Genomic DNA, 16,857 nt, shown 5'->3' on the forward strand with positions numbered 1-16,857 from the left:
TCTTCAGAACTCTGACTTGTAGCATTTCATCCACTGTCACCTCCAATCCTTCCAGCTCATTACTGCCAGCAGTGATGCTTCCAGCTCACCAAGACCCCTGCCCACCATGGCCCAGTAGCCACAGGCACTTCTGTCCTCATAGCCTGCACACCCAGCCAGAGACCATGAGTCAAGCTGTCCCTGGGAAACATACCACCCAGTCATCGTGTACGCACTGGCCATTTCCTCCTAGCCTGTGCTGCTGCAGAAAATCATGGACCCAAGTGACTGATGGATTCTCTTGACTCAAGAGCACAGCTGTCAAATAAGCACTCCTGCCTCCATTCATTTCCCTGCTCCCCAGCCTGCCCATTCTGAAGGAGCACTTCTTCCTGCCCTTGCCTACCAGGCCACACCCTACCTTGGAAGCTGTATTAGTGACTTTTGCATCTCTGTGACCCAATACCTGACGGAACAATGTGAAGGGAGAAATTACTTTGGCTCATGGTTTCAGAGGTGCCAGCCCATTGTGGTGGAGCTCAGCAGTACACATCACGGTGGGCAGAAAGCAGAGAAAAGGGACACAAGAAGGAAGCAGGGCAAAACCCCAACCACCTGCCCTCAGTGATGTACTTCCTCCAGCTAAGTCTCACCTCCCAAAGTTTCCAGAACTTCACAAAATAGTGCCACCAGCTCAGGACCAAGCCCCCAGCACATGAGCCTCTGGGGTACATTACATATTCAAACCACGACATTCCACCCCTGGTCCCCAAAGGCTCATGGCATCTCACAATGTAAAATGTGTTTAGTTCAGCTCTAAGAGTCCCCAAAGTCTTAACAGTTCCAACATTATTTGAAAGTTCAAATTCAAAGACTCTTCTGAGACTGTGAGCTCCTTTAAAATCAAAAAGTAAGTCACATACTTCTAAGATACAATGGCGCAGCCGGGCACCGGTGGCTCACACCTATAATCCTAGTTACTCAGGAGGCAGAGATCAGGAGGATCGAGATTCAAAGCCAGCCTGGGCAAACAGTTTGCAAGACCCTATCTTGAAAAATCTCAACACGAAAAAGGGCTGGTGGAGTGGCTCAAGGAGAAGACCCTAAGTTCAAACTCCAGCATTGCAAAAAAAAAAAATACAATGGCACAGAGTAAATGCTTCCACTCTAAAAGGGAGGAACAGAGAATAACAAGGATTGGAGCAGAGCAAAACCAAAACCTACCAGAATAAACGTGGAATCCCGTATCTCCACATGGAACATCTGGAACATGTGGTATCATGACATGAGTTCCAACAGGCTTGGGCAGCCCCATTCCTATGGCCTTGCCGGTTGCAGCCCACATGGCCTCTCTCTTGGGGTGGCTGTACTCAAGGATTACAGTTTTGTTTGGCAGACATTCCACATTCCTGACATCTCCAAAATCCTGGGTTCTCCACTGCATCTTCGGCTTCACTCTCATGGCTTCATGCATCACCCTTTCAGAGACTGCCTATAAGGATCCTGACTCTGCCACACATTTCTGGGCCTCCAAGGACTTCCTTTGAAATCTCAGTGGAAACCTCCATGACTCCTTAACTCTTGCATTTATTTCTGCATGCCTGTAAAACCAGCATCACATGGATGATGCCAAGTTTTGCTGACAGACTGGGCAGTATGTGGGCCCCTTTGAACCATGTCTACAGAAGCCTCTGAATATCTGTACAGCCAAACCCTGGAAAACACTTCCCTTAGGTAACCCTGTGTGAGTAGGACACCCCCGTGGCTCTCTCTTCTTAAAGGAACATCTTTCAAATGAGTTTACAATCTTACACCCTGATCCTACAGTAGGTGAGGTCTGGCCAACCCCTGAGATGTCTTCAGGGCACCTTTCCTATCATCCTGGTGGATTTCTTTCTAGTGGCTCTAATCTCTTTACCAGTCATGCTCTCCTTGTCCACAGCTTTAAGCATAATTCCTTTTTTGGTCAAACTGCACATTTTATAAACCTTTCTGCTCTGCTTTTTTCTCCCGACTCTCAATGAAAACCCAGTTTAAAAACAGCCAGCCACATCCATGCTACAACCTGAGTACTGAGCTGTCTTGAAACAAGATTGAAGTAGCCCATTACTCTACATTCAGCCTCCCATAAAATCTTAGTGCACGGACAGAACATAGACAAGTTCTTTACGTGTGTAACACACATGGCCTCCAATCCAATTCCTGATAGATTCCTTGTGCCCATCTGAAACCTCAGGAGCCTGGCCTTCTCTGGCCACCTTCCTGTTGGTGTTCTGATCACCAGAATAACCTGTTAAGCAATTCCTATGGCATCTTAGGCCTTCTCTAGTCTGCCTGTCTGAACTCTCCCAAATTCTTCCCACAAACCACTGTTTGTCAGTCACAGCAATGACCCTACATCTCTGGTGCCAATTTTCTGTTAGTTACTTTTGTATCACCATAACAAACTACCTGACTTACAGGGTGGAATGATTTATTTTGGCTCACAGGTTCAGAGGTATCAATCCATTGTGACAGGGAAGGTATGGTGGAGCAGACAGGAAGGGGCCAGGACAAGACCCCCAGCGACCCACCTACTTCAGCTAGGTCTCACCGCCCCAAGTTCCCACAACCTCCAAAAATAGTGCTACCAGCTAGACACCAAGTGTCCAAAATATGAGCCTTTGGAGGACATTTCACATTTAAACCACAATAGAAAACTTTTCATTGCACACACTCCTCCTGAGGAGATGGAGGCATGAGCAGTCCTTTCAGCTCTCCCTACCCCAGCCTCACCCCGCCCTCCTTCCTCCAGGGCTCCACACCAGCCCTGCCTGTCTTCCTATGGGTCCCCTCCCTGGTTATCCCTTTCAATGTCTTCAACTTCCTTTTCTACTGACTCATTAGAGCATGCAGATGTATGCCCATATTTGCAAACACACACACACACACACACACACACACACACACCAGCATCTTCCACCTTTGAAACACAACATCACGAAACTGCCTTGTCCTCACATTCTGCTACAGTTGTGGAGCCAGATTTCCCAGAAGCCATTTCTACCATCTCCCCTTCCTCCCAACCTGGCTTTGGATATCAGCACCCTCTCCTTGGGTCCCTCTGAAGCTGTCCTTCCGAGGTCAATAGAGCACATCTGCCTAAATCTAACAGTCATTTTTCTGGCCGCACATTTACTTGGCCTCCTTGCTGGCTCCAGACAAGTGACTACTCATCCCCAAGGCATTTTTTTCTTAGGCTTCCAGGTCACACTTGCTCCTAAAAGTCCTCCTACTTCCCTGGATGCTGCTCCTACCAGACCTCTACATGCAGCTGCCCAGGCTCCTTGTTCCTCCTCTCCCTCAGGGATCTGATTTGGTTCCATGGCTTCCAACACCATCCCCATGTTCTCACACCTCTCCACACGGGACCCTGAGCTCCTGGCAGCATGTTCAGCGCCACACAGGACAGTTTCAACTGAGCAGACGGTGACCCCTCACACTTAGACCCCCTGCAGCATCACTACCTCTCCCACATTCGTCTCCTAGTCCCAGAGCCACCCTTAATCTGACCTGCTCCTTCTACAGCGACTAACCAAGTGTTATCTGCTTCTCAACTATTTCAGACAGACTCACTTGTCTCCCCTACAGAGGCCCCAACCCCAGTTCAAATGGTTACTAATGTCCTCCACCTAGACAACCACCAAGGTCTAACCAGCCTTCCTACAGCTTCTCTTACTCCCCTCTATCCCCTGCTCTGTAGATCGCTTTAGTTAAAAAACATGAAACAGATTACTCACCTGCATAACCTCCTCAGGGGCTTCCCAAGGCTCCGGAAGAACAGATTCTACTCACCAGGGCACCAAGGCAAAGCATCCTTTGGACCCTGTGATCCCAGTCCCTGTGTACCTTTCCTTTGAACCACTGTCTCCTGGAGCTTTAGCCACAGAGGACTTCTTCGTTTCTACAGCTCAGCCAGCTCTTCGCTGCCTCAGGGTTGTACACAGGCCTGTGTACACACCCAGCTCACCTCCTTTCCTGTATGCAGCACCCGAACTCTGACATGGCCACCTCCTTCTCATCCTTAAGTCTTGTTTCCAGTGTCACCTCTGCAAAGCCACTATCTGACTCTCCATAAACTGGAACTTCTGCCCCTCAATTGTCACAGTACTTTCACACACTACAATTACTCTGTTTATTATTTATTTCCCTACTGAAATGTAGCCCATGACCCAATCCTGTTCACTTGCTATCTAGGAGCACAGGTGGAACTTTTTTTTTTGCAGTACTGGGGCTTGAACTCAGGGCACATTTCTGAGCCACTCCACAAGCCCTTTTTTGTGATGGTTTTTTTTAGAAATAAGGTCTCACGAACTATTTGCCTGGGCTGGCTTCAAACGGAGATCCTCCTGATCTCTGCCTCCTGAGTAGCTAAGATTACAGGCGTGAGCCACCAGTGCTCTGCCACAATCAGAACCCAACACTGCACTCGTTGTTAGTGAATAAGTGAGGGTCAATTATCTCAAGTACAGAAGTGAGGAAAAAGGGTTCCTGAAGTCAGTTAAATCCAATTTCATAACAAAGGGAGCTTTAATTATTTTTATATATTTTCTCTAGAAAGAATATGAGATGGATTATTTTTTCATCCTGGACTCCTCACCCATGAACTTGTCAACCATGGTTTTGTCAATCACAGAACTAAAGTAATCCCCTTAAATATAACAGAAATAATGGCAATTACAATAATGACATGTACTAGGTATTCCCCAAAGGGCAGGCTCTGAGCACATGTGTCCCATGTATCCATACTCATCTGCAAGAATAAACTATTATTCACCCTGTTTTCAGAGGAGGAGACAAACTGAGGCACAGAATGACTTCACAGTCCATGAGAACAGTGAGACTGAAACTTGGTTTCAGAGTGCACAGCCTCATAAAAAAGAAAAAAAGCAAACACACTAGAATAAAAACAGGAAAAAGACATGAGACAACTGAAAACAGGGTAAGAAGTTCTCAGGTTTAAAGATTTAGTTAAGAAAGTTATCCCAAGGCCAGGTGCAGTGGCTCAAACCCATAGTCCTAGCTATGCAAGGTGGATTGGGAGGATCACTATTTGAGACCAGCCCAGGCAAAAAGTTTGGTGAGACTCCATCTCAACCAATAAAAAGCAGGGTGCAGGGGCACAGGCCTGTTATCCCAGATACTCGGGAAGCATAAATAGGAGAACTGTATTCCAGGCTGGCCCAGGCATAAAGCAGGACTCTAATCTCAAAATGGCTGGAGCATGGCTCAGCAGGTAGAGCACCTGTCTAGCAAGCGTGAGGCCCTGAATTCAACCCCAGCATGGCCCCCGCACTCCTCTCCCAAAAAAAAGAAAGTTATTCCACACGAACACAAATAAACATGACACTTCCTGACAGCTAAAGCCAAATAGGCTAAAACCAGTTTATACTGGACACTGCTAAGATTCAATAGTTTCAGTAACTTATTTTTTAAAGAGCATGGCTATTCTAAACAACAGTTAAAGAGCTCCCCCAAAAGCAAGTATCTCAATCAATTTTGAGTAAATATGAGTCATAAATCTTAAATCAAGAATCAGTAGCTAGGAGTGTGATTCAAGTCATACTGCATCTGCCTAGCAAGTGCAAGGACCTGAGTTCAAACCCCAGTATTACCAAAAAAAAATTTTTTTTAAAACTCAAAAGTGACATTTAAGGAAAGCCAATTTAATTTTTCTTATAATATATGTTTTGGTCTTGTTTTTTTTTTTAAGGAAATGCAGCTGGGTGTGTGGTGCACACCTGTAATCCCAGCACTCAGAAGACTAAGGGAGGAAGATTCTGAATTCCAGGCCAGCCAGGGTTTCAGTTTTATACAAAGATCTTGTCTCAAAAACAACAAAAGAAAAAAAAATGCAAGTATTTTTTTTTTGTAAAACCTATACTATTCTTTCTTATCAACATTCACTTTTGCTAATCAAACCAAATTTTCATTAAGTCCATGTATCAATATGTTAGTGAAAAGTCTAACTTATTAATGATGTATTTGATTCTTGTACACAGTGCACAAGTTACTATCAGCTTTACCTGAAGTATTACTAGTTTATTACTAGGAAAACATTCATCTTCCTCTTGTTCATTCTAAAAACATATTTATGAGGCAGGGTTGTTAAAATGTCTGTATCTAAAAAAGTGCTTCCTGCCAAAACTATTTGGGAACATAAGATGGGAAAAAATTTTTGTAGCTCTAACTCAAACTCATTGGTTTTGGCCACCTTGGCACATTTATTTCAACATTCTCCCTACAGACTTAGAAATGTGTACAAGTCAGGCAAAAGATAACAAAACTCAAAAAACTTCAAAAATGGTTTCTGCTATGAACTTAATGTTTCTACTTTGGCTGGCAAGGATAAATAATAAAAGTTTTATTAGGTTTTGAAATACACACAGATAAACGAGTTAACACGATCCTACCTAATCAGATCTTCTCTGTCCTGGAAGATTTGGGTTTTCCGATTGATGGTGTAAGCAGGGAACGCCACTCGGCCAAGATTTACCAACAGCACAGTAGAAAGCTGACTTTGACCTCCACAAGCAGCCTCTTCATCCTCCACAGAATCAGTCAATGAGGACAGTAGCAAAAGCCGGGAGAACACGGCCCTGGGGCCTTTACAGACTCGTAGTGACCGTCCAGCCAAGTCTCTTGCTCTAAAAAAAAAAAATACAACAGAGAAATGCATTTCTGGTTTTTAAGGATTTAGATATGAGGCTTTACAAGTTATTCTCACCTAAAATAAAGATAAGTGCACTTATTATTCTGAAACAAATCTATCAGTCCCAGCTGTGTGACGATAGTGTTACTTCACCACTCCAAAGGTCAGAGCCCCACTCTGGGACACAGAGGAATGAATGAAGCTTTATCTCCAAATGGTCTCAAGCATAGCTTGGCTCAAAAAGCGCTTCCTGCTGGTTACTGGGAGCTCACGCCTATACTCCTAGCTACTCAGGAGGAAGAGATTGGGAGGATCAAGGTTCGAAACTAGCCCAGGTGGATAGTCTGCAAGACCCTATCTCGAAAAAACTCAACGCAAAACAGGGCTGGTGGAGTGGCTCAAGCAGTAGAGCACCTGCCCCGCAAGTGTGAGGCCCTGAGTTCAAAACCCAGTACCACCAAAGAAAAGAAAAGAAAGTGTTCCCTTCCCTAGCCACAGACTATGTGGGGTCTACCCTGGTCATGCACACAGCAGGGAAACTCATGGAAGTATTTATTACATCTTTGACATTCACGCTCTCAACTATTTTATTGACTTGAGTGGTAACTGCAATTAAAGAATGGACATTTCAAATGTCATCAACAATAGCATTTGGTAATGCAGCACAGTTTGTGACAGGAAGTCGTACAAATCCACAGCAAGGCTGGGTGCCATTCTCTAATGTACAAAGCAGTCCAGGAACGCTTCATTCCATGGTGATCTCAGAGTGAGTTCAGTTAAATTCTAGATGTCTGCAGGTGAGTTTGAGGTCTGTGTGGGCGTCTGGTCTCTAGCAACTTAAACAGCATTGAAAGCAGGGTTTTTCAGCCTCAGTGCTGTTGGCCTTTGTGCTGGGTCACTGTTGTGGGACCTGTCCTGAACACTGCAGTGTGTTCAGCAGAGTCCCTGGCCTCTACTCACAGGATGCCATCTTCCAGTGGTGACAACCAAAAACTGTCCCCTAGATAATGCCAGATGCTCTCTGGGGAGGCAAAAATAAGCCCTATTTGAGAATCACTGGCCTAGTAAAGACCTCAACACCTTCCCATCCAGAAGCTTCCAAAGCAACCGTGGGAGAGACACAGACATTAGTGCCACCATCAGACCTGAGGGAACAAGAACTGGATTCCTATCACACTGCCACTCTACCTCAAGTCTGCAAAGACTGCCAAAAAGAATCCACTAGGCTCTTTGGTTGCCTAGGGCCTGAGACCCTGGGTTGGATCACAGCACTGGAAAGAGAAAGAAAGAAGAAGAAAGAGGGAGGGAGGGAGGGAGGAAGGAAGGAAAAGTGTTCATTTCTTCACCTGCACACAGAGCCCCAGTGGAGCAGGCCTCTGGGCAGCAGGGAAACATGGAAAACCAAGGAGCGACTCTCCTAAGATGAAGAAAGCACAAATGACATGCATTCTCATTTCCTCACAGTAACTATAGAAAAAGATAATGGAAAATGCCCAGGTGTGGAGCTGTCGGGACCACATCAAAATGAAAAAACAGGTATGATCTTAAAAGATTTTAGGAAAACTAAAATAGCCTTGAGAATTGTATTTTCCTGCAACTTCAAAGTCAATGTTAAAAAAGGCTTAACTTATTTCTTCACTCTACCTGTTCCCATTCTAAGTGCTTGTACTAAGAGAAGTGCAAATGTCATGTTTACCACATATAAGGTTAATACTGAAGGAATATAAACAGATGAAGAAAGAACTTTGAAGACATTTAACATATCATAGGGACAGGGATTTTATACTTCTGAAGTCAACTATTATAATTTACTAAATTTCACTCTCTTTTATACATATAGATGCATATGTAATATATAAAATAAACAACAATGACACTGTCTTAAAGTGTTTTCCAAAGCATCATCTAAGGCTGGACATGGTAGTTCATGTCTATAATGCTAGACTCTTGGGAGGATAGGAATATCATAATTCAAGGCCAGCCAGGGCAAAATGTTAGTAAGACCCTGGCTCTAAACACAAGGTGGGTATGGTGGCCCTCGTTTGTAATCACAGCTACATGGGAGGTGAAGGTAGGAGGATCATGGGCTGAGGCTGATCCCAGGCAAAAGTGTGAGGCCTACCTGAAAAATAACTAAAAGCAAAAAAGCCTGAGGGTAGGGCTCAAATGGTAGAGCATCTGCCGAGGAAGGACAAAGCCCTGAGTTCAAAACCCAGTACTACCAAAAAATAAAAAGTTAAATCAAAAGGCATCATCTCATTTTATCCTCAGCTACCCCAGAATATTGGATTCCCAGGCTACATTTATAGATGACATGGGCAAAAAAAAAAAAAAAAAAAAATCAACCCTAAAAGTTTTTCTAATCTTCCCCAAACTAAAATAGTTCAAGGGGTTCCCAAGGATGAAAGAAACCACCCACAGTTTTTGGCAAATTTCTGTGTTTGAACTCAAAAACAGATGCAATATTAAAACTGACTGATTACATTTCAAGAAAAAGTCTACTAAAATAAAAATGTGCCTATATAGCTTACCCTAAAATCTGTAAAAACAGTAATTAAAACTATTTTTCTTGGATAAAATACTACCAGTTGTCAAAGGTCTATTACCTTTGCTCTGTTGCCTATTGGTTTTCCTTGGTTCTAAAAGTTAGTATGATCTTACAATAAGAATTTTAACTAAGAAGCCAAGAAAGAGTCTAGACCATTATAATTAAGGCCCTTCCAGCCTACTAATCTAATTGCAACTAAAATAAATAATTGTAATTCCAAAAAGTATGCAATCTAGAATATCTATACTATCTACATTTTAAATGTGTTTACTGTTACAATGGCCAACAAACCTTTTTAAAATCACTGCTCCAATTCCAGGCTGATTCTTGCCCCAAGTGCAGACTGAACGTTGTCTGGCCAGTTTGAGAAAAGCGTCCACCAGCTGCTGTTTCTGTCCACTGGGATTCGCCAAGTGGAAGGTCTTGGCTAGGGCCTTCAGTTCAGGAGCAGAAAGGAGTTCAAGTACTTCAGAGAGGTCTTCCAACTCAGATTCTGAAATAGTAAACAATGATAAATTTAAAAAATAGTTTTAAAGATTTTGTTTTCTAATTTTATGTATTTGGAGAAGAAGGAAGCTTAGCTAGATGCAAATAAAATGAAACTTTACTGTAGAAAGTTTAATTAGTTTACCAAAGAGTTTCCCAAACTCTGCATGAGACCATGGAAAATAGACATATTTAAAAAATTAAAAAATAATAAAAATGTGTCTCTAAAAAGTGAAGGAAAATGGGAGTACAATAAAGACACATATGGACAATGACTACAGTTTAGGTTCCTGTCTTCTCAAAACCTCCGAGGGGGCCTCTCCAAACCAGGTCACAGAGTGAACAGCTCTTTTCTCTTCTAGCCCCCTCCTTAACCTTTCCCGGGCTCACTCCTTCAGCATCCTGCTATTGTGGGCCCCTAGGCACTGCACCAGGCCCTAGGCATTCGGCTGAATCAGACCCTGCTGTCTCTGCCAGTAGGGCATTCACGGTTTAGGACAATGCTTTCTTCCTCCATGCAACAAACACTCACTGGGCATACACTGCATGCTGGGTAATGTTCTAAGACCCTGGGCACACTGCAGTAAACAAGTTCCTCGCCCACAAGGAGCTTACCTCTTGGCATAATAAGTAAGAATTATAGTAACTGCTACAAGGAAAAATAAAACCAGGTGAGGCAAACAGAGACTGGCTATGTTATACAGGGTAGCCAGGCAATGGAAACTGTCCTTTGTGGAAGGAATATTGAGTCCAAGGTTTTGAGACAGGAGTGTACTCGGCCTGGTAGAGACCACCGAGGAGGGGGAGCTCTGTGGCTACAGCAGAGCGAGCAAGGACGGCCTGCACCAACCAGGAGCCACAGGGCTGTGTGCATCAGAGACAAGACTTGAACTGAATTAAATGCAACGGTAAACTATTGGGGTTTTGGTTTCATTGAATAAAGGTGTTTTTTAAAGTCGCTGACAGTAGTCACACGGAATATCTATCAAACATGCCAACTGACAGAATCTGCATAAGATCTTCCAAACCAGGTGGGGACCAAGAATCTATCCTATTACCCTGATAGCACTGACGTGTGGGAAGCACTGCTCCGTGGAGGGTCCCATGTCCCCCTGCCTAACTATTCACACCCAAGCTAGCAGAAACTCCGTGCCTGTCCTCAACATTCCCTGTATGTACCCTATCCAGTCCCATCCTAACAATCACCCAGCTTCACCTTTACCCACTGGCTCCCTACTGCAAACTCTGCCCTAGAGAAACCATCTGTCTTGATACTTATTTCTTCTAAAGTGTTAGCAATCTGAATTCATGGGTTATGTCTTTCATTCTGCTTATACCTGTTTCCACACAATATTGTACACCAAGGTACTTAATGAATACCACTGATAAAACCACCCAGGGTATCACTGGAAAAGATACATTCTCTTTCAGGGTTTTAAATCACTAAACAATTCTGTAGGATATCAACACAGAAGACATGCATGAATGCACTGTTTACGATAGCCAGCTATGGAATCCACCCAGATGCCCTACAAATGATGAATGGGTCAAAAAAATGTGATATGTGTAAATACACACACACACACAATTTACTCAGCCATAAGGAATAATGACATGTGGTTTGAAGGTAAATGTATGCAATCGGAGGACATCATGTTAAGTGAAGTAAGGCAGTTTCAGAAAGACAAAGGCTACATGTTTTTTTCTCATATGTGGAAGATAGATCCAAAGATAAACATATACACAAAAACAAGCATGATCATGTACAAACTCAGATGTAGAGCATGTTTATAACCATGGAGCTACTCTATGGAACTCAGGGAAAGGAAAAGAGAACGATAGAACATCAGTAATATCACATACCACAAGATGTGAAGGTAAAGGACATAAGGATGTGTATTGAAAGCTGGTGAAAAATGGAGGGGTAGGAGGTAAATGGGGTAAGGGAGAGTAATGGAAGGGTTTGAACAGACCAAAGTAATGTATACTCACAGTGGGGATACATCAAGAAACCCCTTTGAACATTGACTTAGGAATTAATAATGAAAGAACTGTAAAATAGGTACAGTGTATATATGTGTGGGAGGGTAATTGGGGGAGGAAGGGTGAATGGAGGAGATGAAGGTGATGGAATATGGTGGATGGACTTCATATACCTATATGAAACAGAACAAAGAAACCTCTTGCATTTGCTTTAAGTAGGCCGGGGAGGGGGTGGCAGAGGAGAGATGGTGGGGGCGAGCTAACCAATGTAAACTTATTCAGAATTGTCACAATGAATCACCCCTGTGCAACAAATATGTCTTAATTTTTAAAAAAATGTTTTAAAGACCTGCATGTGTGCACATGTGGGGGTAGTTTTTCAAGACAATCACCATTTCAAACAAGCCAGCTTTATTTTATCATAGAGATGGACATCTGAGTTAAATTCTGGCTGGAAGGAAAGCACTGATGAGAAATGTATTTCTTCTGTGACAAATCTACCCCTAGATGATGTTAAGTTCTAAGCCTGTAACAGCAGACCATCTTTCACTATCCTCTTAACCCAAGCTACCAATGGCTTTAGCATCACAGGAATAATCTGTTGCTTTAAGATTAAAAACTCGATTTAAAAAGAAACACTTATTATTTAGCAGGCACCAACCAGGATATGACACTACACTAATACTGCCATCATTCCGCAGAAACTAAATTCTTCAGGTCACATTTTCTGTTCACAGTTCTTTCTGCTCAGCATACCTGTTTGTAGAAAGCCTGCATGCTTTAATTCTTCAACTACAGGTGTTAAATCTGGGGCAATCTCTTCATATTCTAATTTACTCATCTTAATCCAGGTTAATTTACGTTGAAAGAGCCTTACATACAACTTCTGACCACTAGCTGTAAGAAAGTTAAGAAAAATAGTGAAAATTATTAGCTTTCTTCTCCAAAACAACATACAGATGCTTTTTACACATGAGAGGAGTACATACACTTTACTAGGAATGCACAGATACTTATTTGTGTATAATGATGTCATTTTATGGTATAAACTATCAAAAATATTCCAATTTGATAATGAATATTAATTGCTCAGTAAATCAATTCCCCCATTTTCTAGCCAATCTCTCCATTCCTTCAGAGAAAATCTCTGTAGAATTCCAGTTATTTTTTTCTTTACCTTTAGTTTAATATATATTATTCTATTTTTGGTCAAAAATAATCTAAAAAGGGTGAATATGGTGCAAATACTTTGTACACATGTATGAAAATGGAAAAATGAGACCAATTGAAACTATTTTAGGAATGGAGTGAGTGGGGATAAAGGAGAATGATGGAGGGGGTGAATTCAACTAGGATACATTGCAAGAACTTTTGTAAATGTCACAATGTACAATAAAAAAATTAAAAGATAATAATAAAATAAAGTAAATAATAACCTAAAAAGAATTTTCCACCTGAAATGCCTAGATTTGGCAGGGCAGTTTTCTCTCTCTAACTCAGGGATCTATGCCAATCTATTTAACCTGTTTAGTCTTTATTCCTTTTTATTTTTGTAGTCGGATATGGGTTTTGAACTCAGGGTTTCATTCTTGCAAAGCAGGCTCTCTACCACTTGAGCCACACCTGATCTTTTTCCTTATTACCTGAATTACCTTTAAATTTCTGTCAATTCTAAAATGGTGTAATTGTATTTTTTTAATTTTTGACATTTTCCTTTAAAGAAGCAAAATCAAAAACATTTAAATAAACAGCAATTTTCATATAAAGCATATATTTGTCTATGTATATATTTCTTCATGCACAGAAGTAGCTCATGCCTGTTATCCTAGCTACTCAGGAGGCAGAAATCAGGAGGATCAGGGTTTGAAACAAGCCCTAGGCAAGTAGTTTGCAAGACCTTATCTCAAAAAAAAAAACAAAACCCCATCACTGTAAGAGGGTTGACAGACTGGCTCGAGTGGTAGAGTGCTATTAATATAAGAAACACTCCAGTGCCACTGTGTGAATCTGAAACAAAAGTTCTTCTCTTAAACATTCGTGGTAATGTTTAGGATTCTTTTTTTCTTTTTTTAATCTCCAACATGGCTACACTTTACTAGAGGACAATGTGGCCGCCAAACAAACTCTTTGTACCTTGGAGGGATTCAGTTCCACAGAGCCACCATGGTCCTTTGGATTAACAGAGCAGCCCAACAAGAGTGGCTTCTGTTCCAAACCTGCACTACTGGCTTGTGACCACCACTGGCTGCCAAGGATTTGAGGAAAAGACTAATATTATTACATGTGCCCTAAGTCTATGAGTTTTCATGTCCTCCCTGACATTAAAAAGCAGAGTCCACGAATCTAAATTCTGTTGAGGGGAAGAAAATGTGCCTCATATTGGTTTGGTTTTTTTCCCTGTATTTTATTTTACTTTTATTCTTGAAGAAATGAGTGTGAAAACAAAAGCAACCTAACAGAAGCATGATTACAAGCTCAAAATGCAAAGCTATGCCTTTTCCACATTAGGCTTTATTTTCTTCCTAACAAGGTGGCTTTACCACACATAAAACAGTTGCTTCCATTGTAATCAAATTACCACTTGTACCCTAGACATCACCAGGCACAAAAACGTCTCTACAAGCATATCCTTGATACAAAGCTTGTAGAAGACTGATGCCCGTAATACTCTTGACAGTGCACTTACAACACCACAGTGACACCCTGTGGTCATTAGATTACTAACCCCCATCACATTCAAATCAGGACAGCAAATAGAAAACAAAAATCTGAAAGCAAATGGGCTGAAGGTACCTGATAATTGATAAAAGCTAGTTATAATTCCCTTCTCCTGTTCATCAAAGAGCACCATATCATCTTCGCTCTCCACTACAGCTTTCAGCACCATGAGGAAGCTCCGAAGGTAGTAAGGATGACTGGGTGGTGTCTGAGTTGTCTTACCAGGAGCATCGCAACTTGACCCCTGCTCTGGAGGAGTGTCGCAAGTGACTTTGTTCATTAAGCCGCTGTCACCTTCCAAAGGAAATTCATGGACATTACTACATTTAGAAGCATCATTTGTAGAACTGTGAGATTTCACCTCTGATTTTGACAACTGTGTTTCAACCTCTGAACCAACAGTCATTTCTTCTTCACAACTGCCTACCTCATGCTTTTCAGCCACTTCGTCTGTTTCTTTGACACTTTCTTGCTTTACAAGACTGTCTTCTAAAGACTTTAAATTATTCCTAAGAGATAAATCCGGTGAAAATAACATGGGAGCATTATCTGAGAACCCAGAAGTGATAGCTGACTTCACACATTCCTCGGTACCCTTTTGACTTCCATCTTCCATTATCTTACCGACTTTTACTCTGTGTTCCAGACTATTCTCTCCCTCTAGAGAATCACATGTAAAAATGTTTTCCTTTTGAGAACTGTTCTCCAAAATTTCACCTTTGTCCTCAATTTCTGAACAGCTCCCAAAAGCTGTGGCTATGGAACTCTGCAGACAATGACTGGCAAGTTCCTCATTCTCATCTAGTGACTTTTTAGCCTTTATGTATTTTCTGGACAATTTGGATGACAGGCTTCCCAAAGAAATGATTTTCACATTATTGTTTCTTAGTTCATCTTGGCTTTTGCACATCAAGGCATCCTTACTTTTAAAGTAGGGACTGGTCTGCTGTGTTATGTTCGTTTTTGCTGAACCGCTTTGGTCAGGGGTTAAATTTGTCTTTGGTGGCGACTTCTCTGACGTTACCTGTCCTAAGGCAACGTAGGTCAAATTTGCTGAGGACACATGTGAATTCGGTAAGCCGACCTGTGCGGGATGCTCTTGAACAATGCCTCCGCTGTCACCACACATCTCATCAAGGTGCTGGTTTAAGTCATATCTTGGCACCATTTTACTACAAATGGGGCAGGCAAGTTTAGCTGGCGGCGCACTGTTAAAATATGAAATGATAGAATGAGGTGAGGTTTTTGCAGTTTTGATGGTTGACAGGCTCCTACGGGGTCTCTTTTTCTTAGGAGATTTCTCCTCCGACATCATGAATACTAGAAAAAGCGGATGATCCAAGTCACAAAACACTGGCTATCTCAGAAGAAAGGTAGCAACTCTTGACTTTTACTTTCCTGACTTGAATTCATAAAAAGCGGGATGCTATCTGATCGCATGTTATTCGCTTGGACGCCTTCTTCATCCTAAAAAATAAAACACATGCGGGTTAAAGACATTTTTATGAATTCACTGGTGGGGGAGGGGGAAGACGGGAGCAGTTCTAAACCGTGTAATGCAAGCAACTCCTGGGATGAGGGGATAGATAACTCTGGGCTTGGGACACGGAGGCAGGCCACCCAGCTCTGCACGCAGCTTGTGTCCCTTACCCTAAAATGACGGCACTGGGCTCCTAAGCGGGGATTTCTAAGAACTTTTTAAAGTCTAAAAGTACCGGTTTGAAAAAAAAAGGGACAATGCTTGTTCTTCCAGACCCTTTTCGGATGCAGTGGCATCGATCACTTTCCTGGCAGATGGGGTTCAGCCGCACGCTCCCGGGGCCTGCAGGGACGAACGCGAATGCGCGTGGTCACCAATGCGCGCAGCCCAGGGGCTGAGGAGCGCGGCGCGCTCTGCGGGCCACGTGCGCCCCCCAGAGCCACGTGCGTCACCCGGCGCCACGTGCGCCCGCCCGCCGGGCCCCCCGCGACCGACCCGGTCCCTCGGCACCGCCTCCCACCTGCGCCGCGCGCCCGCGCTCCAGGCGCCCCAGGCGCCGCAGCCGATCCCGGAGCGTCGATCCCACAGGCTCGGCAAGCGGAAGCGAGAGCCATCGATCGGTGACGCTGAGTCCCCGGGACACCTGGCTCCTCCCCTTTCACACCCGCAAGAGGCGGGCAGTCCAGTGCGCTCCTGGCCGGCTTTCCCTGCGGCTGGTGGTGGATGATATGTAGATGCAACATCAGCAAAAAAAAGGTGGCGGTGGGCAGTGTCACTGCGCTGCCGCCAGGATCTCATATTTCATATCACGTGGTAGGCACTGAGCGTAGTTAAGGCAGGCACTCTAGCGCTTGAGCCATGCCTCCAACCCTGCGTATTGCAATTCTTTTTTTTTTGGTGGTACTTGGATTTGAACGTAAGGCTTCGCTCTCGCAGGCGCTCCACCACTTGAGCCACTCCACTAACCCTGTT

General features: G+C 43.2%; 1 protein-coding gene across 8 annotated transcripts in view; it reads right to left on the minus strand.

Annotated features, from left to right (window-relative positions):
• Window positions 1-16,557, minus strand: part of Fan1 (FANCD2 and FANCI associated nuclease 1) — a 42,080-nt gene extending 25,523 nt beyond the window's left edge. For 4 of the 8 annotated variants that reach the window (XR_012444074.1, XR_012444073.1, XR_012444072.1 and 1 more), the window contains exons 1-5: window positions 16,121-16,334; window positions 14,481-15,872; window positions 12,444-12,584; window positions 9,510-9,711; window positions 6,432-6,665 (exon numbers count right to left, since the gene is read on the minus strand). Coding sequence is in view for 5 of the 8 variants with exons in the window: in XM_074062111.1 (XP_073918212.1) it covers window positions 6,432-6,665; window positions 9,510-9,711; window positions 12,444-12,584; window positions 14,481-15,720 (1,817 nt within the window). In the remaining 3 variants the exon portion in view is untranslated. Of the gene's footprint in view, window positions 1-6,431; window positions 6,666-9,509; window positions 9,712-12,443; window positions 12,585-14,480; window positions 15,873-16,055; window positions 16,337-16,405 lie in introns of those variants that run through there. The other 4 variants (XM_074062112.1, XM_074062114.1, XM_074062113.1 and 1 more) reach the window with 4 other exon arrangements.
• Between the last annotated feature and the right edge of the window lie 300 nt (window positions 16,558-16,857).

The sequence above is a fragment of the Castor canadensis genome, chromosome 19 (genome assembly GCF_047511655.1).
Source record: "Castor canadensis chromosome 19, mCasCan1.hap1v2, whole genome shotgun sequence".
In the NCBI taxonomy this organism is placed as follows: domain Eukaryota; kingdom Metazoa; phylum Chordata; class Mammalia; order Rodentia; family Castoridae; genus Castor; species Castor canadensis.